The sequence below is a fragment of the Lactuca virosa genome, chromosome 7 (genome assembly GCF_052849685.1).
Source record: "Lactuca virosa cultivar CGN04683 chromosome 7, Lactuca_virosa_CGN04683_v6, whole genome shotgun sequence".
Classification (NCBI taxonomy): Eukaryota; Viridiplantae; Streptophyta; class Magnoliopsida; order Asterales; family Asteraceae; genus Lactuca; species Lactuca virosa.
Window position 1 is genome coordinate 260,909,606 of NC_136432.1, and position 5,969 is coordinate 260,915,574.

General features: G+C 32.0%; 1 protein-coding gene across 1 annotated transcript; it reads left to right on the forward strand.

The window, feature by feature from the left end:
* Positions 1-616: 616 nt before the first annotated feature.
* Positions 617-2,019, forward strand: LOC145125077 (putative BOI-related E3 ubiquitin-protein ligase 3). Its single transcript, XM_079060568.1, has 2 exons — positions 617-1,069; positions 1,176-2,019. Exons 1-2 carry the CDS (start codon positions 965-967, stop codon positions 1,728-1,730), a joined length of 660 nt encoding a protein of 219 aa, XP_078916694.1. The 5' UTR covers positions 617-964; the 3' UTR covers positions 1,731-2,019.
* Positions 2,020-5,969: the final 3,950 nt, after the last annotated feature.

The following is a 5,969-nucleotide window of genomic DNA, read 5'->3' on the forward strand; positions in this document are numbered from 1 at the left end:
GATCGGCTATCCCCTTGTAAGCTTCTTGGTTCTCTCTCCAGTCTCCTTCTTTCTTTCTCTTTCTCTCTCTATAATATCATAAGGACGTTTGTGTTTCTCTCTCTATAATGTTGATGTTTGAAACTAATATCTTCTGTATTAGCTATCAAATTTAAAAGGTTATAATTTTTAATTGATTACTACTATTAGCTGTCAAATTAATAGGCTATAATTTTTAATTGTATAATACTATTATCTATCATTTGCTTTTTGATAAAATCTTTTAGAATAAGTCTTGTTTTTTAATTGTATAATACTATTATCTATCATTTTCAATGAGTCTTGTTAAAACAAGGCTACGAAATAAAATGGAAGATGAATTTTTGAACAACTCGTTGATTTTATACTTCGAAAGGGAGCTTGCAGAAAAGATTACTTTAGAGACGATTGTGCAAAACTTTAAAGACGTTAAAGATCGACGGATTCCACTTTAATGAGCGATGTTAGAATATTTTATATTAATTTTTTTGTTTGATTTTTTATATTTTATGACGTTGAATCGAATAAATATATTTTAGTGCTTCTTTTAAAAATTTAGTTTCGGCCCCCTGGTATAACTTTTCGTGTTCCGCCCTGGTCCCAAACCCCAATAAAACCCACCACCCACTTATTTCTGTTTTTCCTCTACAATTCCATCCTCACTTGATAGTTCATACGCTTTTCATGGCCGTTGGAACCTCCAATTCAACACGCAATTCATGATGATCACCGATAACCACTCCATTGGAAACCTCCCTTACAACTTTCAGTTACAACACGGTTTCGCACATCTTCTCTCCGGCACCACCATCGAGACTCTCCTTCCTGTAATGTACGAGGCCACCACTAATCTTGATTTCTTCAAGAAGACAGCGGCCTTACTTACAGTCTTCCGATTTCTAGAAAGCGGTCTAGAGATACGTATCCCTTCTTTAACGCTCCAAACATGAATCAGAATCTAATTCAATCAACTTCAACGTTTCTTGGCCAAGACATCTCGACTCAGATCCAACATCAGCACCTGGAGATCGACCGATTCCTTGCTTTTCATGTAATAATCATATCTCTCATCTCTGCTATAACATTCCTCTTAATTTTCTTCGGATCAAATTTACGTTATTGTTTGCTAAAGTAAACTCCGCTTTTAATTTATTCAGACGGAAAAAATGAGAGTGCAGATAGAAGAGAGACGAAAGAAAAATTCAAGGACAATCATAGCAGCGTTAGAAGAAGGTATGACGCAGAGGTTGAGGGAAAAAGAAGAGGAAATTGTTAAAATGGCAAAGTTAAATTGGGCGTTGGAAGAGAAAATCAAATCTCTGTGTATGGAGAATCAAATCTGGCGTGAATTGGCGCAAACTAACGAAGCGAAAGCAAACGCATTACGCAGTAACTTGAAACAAGTTCTCGAGCAGGTTGTCAACGACGATTTCCGAAACCGTAACACGGCGGCAGGTGAGGACAAGGCGGCGGACGATGCTCAGTCGTGCTGTGAAAGCAACAACGAGGAAGTGCGCACATTAGCGGAACAGGATAGCAGTAACAGTAATCTGATGATGATGATGTGCAAAAATTGTCGGAAAATAGAGTCACGTGTGTTGTTGCTTCCCTGCAGGCATCTCTGCCTTTGTACAGTGTGCGCATCTTCTGTCAACATTTGCCCCATTTGTAAATCCACAAACAACATCACCATTCATGTTCAAATGTCCTGATGCCATTCTTTTAAAACCTTCTTTATGTTCGAATCTTATATTCACCCGGAATTTGTGCATCAGAATCTTTCAATTTATTTAGTAATCACAATTATTGTATATAATAATCTATCTGTATGTGGTACCATAATTATAAATCTGACAGGATTTTAACTATGATAAATATATAAAGAGAAATTAAATAGTCAAAGGCCAGTCTTGATTTTAGCAATTGTCAATGAGAAGAAAGAAGAAAGTGACACGTGCAGAGTGCAACAGAACACGAAGGATGGGAGGGGTGTGCGCCCATTAAGGTTGTCCTTTTTTTTTTTTGTTTTTTGTTTTTTGTTTTTTTTTTTTAATTTTTTGTTAAGTGCACGTCTGTCTGTACATGTCGCTATAGTTTGCGAAACTGTAGGCCATTAAATTATTATTAAATGAAATTGCGTATAAAAAAGGGAGGCTAGAAATAAAAAGATGTGATGCATTTCATCTCTTTATAGAAATAAAAAGATGTGATACATTTCATCTCTTTATAGATATCCAATTTTGATGAACTTTCACGTGTCATGATTATCACATTAGACTAACTCACCCGTTTTCTGCTTAGATATATACTGATTTCGTTTCAGACCAAATCGTTTAATTAATTTATTTATTTGAACAGAAAAAAAAATTATTAAAAATAACATAGCACATTATCAAGAAACTAGATTTGAAATCACTGCTTTGGTTTAAACACCATCATAGTCCCATTCTTGCTTCTAATTTTAAATCAATGGAAAGAATCCAATGCATAACTAATCTAATAATACTAGTTAAATGTATGGTTTTATTGAATTATAAACGTATAGTAACTTAAATAAACTAACACATATTATAAAATAAAAAATTATATTAGGTTATAACTCGTAGAAACCATAGATATGTTTAAAATTATTATATATACAAAAAAGTATTAAAAAATATATTTAGGAGAATGTATCATTAATTTTTTGGGATACATAGAAATTTGATAGTATTTTAAAAAAATAGATACCATATATTTCGAAAATGATATTATGATTGAATTTCTTATTTTCAAAAATTGAATTAAAGTTGATTTGTTAGAAAAAAAATAGGAAATCGTAGAAATCATAGAAAAATAATAAATGTCCGCAAGCTAGAAAAACAATAGTTGACACTTTTAGATTTCGTTTATTAGAATTGATTAATAATTATATTAGGTTATAATTCATAAAAACTGCGGTAGATATGTTTAAAATTATTATAAATGTAAAAAAAATATTAAAGTATGTAATTAGGAGAATGTATCTTTGATTTTTTGAGATACATTAAAATATGAGAGATTTGATATGATTTTCAAAAAATAGATATCATATATTTCAAAAATGATTTTAGGATTGAATTTTTTATTTTCAAAGAATTAAAGTTGATTTGTTACAAAAAAAAAATAGAAAATCATAGAAAAATAATAAATGTCAGCAAACTAGAAAAACAATAGGTGACACTTTTTGATTTCGTTTATAAGAACAGATAGATAGATTTTGAATGATTATTAGAGAGTGTTTATTCACTTCATAATTAAGTCTTAGTGATTTTATTTATTTGAATTAAAGTTGATTTGTTACCAAAAAAAATGTTAGAAATCATAAAAAAATGACAACTGTCAAAGAAGCAAACTAGAAAAATATCAGGTGCCAATTATAGGTTTCGTCTATTAGAATAGATAGATAGATTTTGTATGATTATTAGAGAGTTTTTATTCATTTCATAATTACGTATTTATGAATTTATTTATTTATTTATAAATTTATTGACTATGTGTAGATGGAGTGTATCCTGACCTTTTTACCCTTCTTACTTACATGTCACATAGTTGTTACATCATATTTTTTGTCTCATCGTTCAATTCTAACTTTTCTATAACTAAACACTTAGATGTATCTTTGATTTTTTGGGATATATTAAAATCTCAAATATTTGATAGGATTTTTAAAAAATAGATATCATATATTTCAAAAATGATATTAGGATTGATTTTTTTATTTTCAAATTTAAATTGAAGTTGATTTGTTACCAAAAAAATAGAAAATCATAGAAAAATAATAAATGTCGGCAAACTAGAAAAACAATAGGTGACACTCATTGATTTCGTTTATTAGAATAGATACATAGATTTTGAATGATTATTAGCGAGTGTTTATTCACTTCATAATTAAGTCTTAATGATTTTATTTATTTATTTGCAAATTTACTGACAATGTGTAGATGGAGTCTATCATAATTTTTATTTGAATTAAAGTTGATTTGTTACCAAAAAATAAAAATGTTAGAAATCATAAAAAATGACACATGTAAAAAAAGCAAGCTAGAAAAATATCATGTGCCAATTTTAGGTTTCGTCTATTAGAATAGATAGATAGATAGATTGTGTATGATTATTAGAGAGTTTTTATTCATTTCATAATTAAGTCTTTATGGATTTATATATTTATTTACAAATTTATTGACTATGTGTAGATGGAGTGTATCCTAACCTTTTTACCCTTCTTACTTACATGTCACGTAGTTGTTACATCATATTTTTTGTCTCATCGTTCAATTCTAATTTTCCTACATCTAAACACTTAGAAATTCATATTCTCAACTACACTTTGGTATATGTAACATCCCAAAAATAAGACCTGAAAATTTCATTTTTAAATTGATAAAACCAGTATTCCGGAAAACATCATCATAAAAATACAAATGAAACAAATGTATATATCGTCACATCATATCAAAGTGAGTTAAGAAAGTGCGGAACGAGGTGGTGTGTGCCCTGCAATCAACCCGAGCTCCTCCATTTGAAAACCGAAGTACCTTAAACATAAATGAAAACCGTAAGCACGAAGCTTAGTGAGCTCCCCAAAATACCACATACCAAACATATAAATGGGCCCAGCCCTGGGGTTCATTCCAACCCAAAAACCAAGTATGGGTCCACGCCCTGGGGTATATTTCAACCCGAGCATATAACAGTGGGCCCCGTCCTAGGGTATATTTCAACCCAGTCATAACATAATGGGCCCTGCCCTTGGGTATATTTCAACCCAAACATAACACATTGGGCCCCGCCCTGGGTATATTTCAACCCAAACATAACATGTATCACACAACATCTAACATACTACATAACCAGATAATGGGTCCGCCTTGGTGCCTTCGACCCATGGATATAGTGAGAAGACTCACCTCACACTACCAAACCAAACAGAAAATCCCTGGCTGCTGGCTGACAGATCCCCGAACTATCAAAGTCTAAACAACACCCAATCAACAATTGGGTTCCAATCTGTAACCTTAAATCCATACTTGGGGTAAAAAGACCATTTTACCCCTAACCTAGCTTGGTCCAAGACTAAGACCCAAACTCACAATCTGAAAGGCCCAAAGGCCAATTAATCAACCAAGTCCCAAATAAGGCCTAATTTTCCAAATTGGGCCCAAACCCCTTACATGGGCCTTACCCAAAAGCCCAACCATTATTCCTAGTCCAAAACACTTGTACTCACATGACCCATTAATAACCCAACACCCAAGTGTTGGGTTTTAGTATACTACAACATCCTATGGTGCACATACAACCCTAAATACCTTGGATCTATGTTTTCTCTATTATACATGCAAATATGAAGTTTCCAAGATATTACCCTGTACTAGCATACAAATATCATATACTTGGGTAATAAAATAGATAGAATACATACCTTTTTTTTATGTAACTTGTCTTCATGAAGCTTGAGTGCCTAGTGCCCCAAGTGTGACACCTCAATGGTTCACACAACACCATGAACACTTGGAATAACCTTGAGAATAAGGATACTTTGGTTCTCTCTAGTGAAATCGGCCTTGCCCTTTTGTGTACACACACTAGTCCCAATTTTACCAACCAAGGACATCATTATATAGTGTGGAGATTAGGGTTAAACCCTAATACCCATGACCTTTCATTTCATATGATCCATGGGTTAAACACTCCATGGACTATCCATGAAAGCTTAGCCCAACCTAAATGAACTTGGCCGATCACACACATATATCTTAGAGTGCATATTTAATTAGTTCCTTTTGATCACTTAATGAATTATAAATTAATTCTTGATCAATACTAATTAAATAATATGATTATATATTAATATATTAGAACTTATAATATATTAATATAAATCACTAGTATCCTTTTTCCTCATCTTGTCTATCCAATTGTCCCGATGC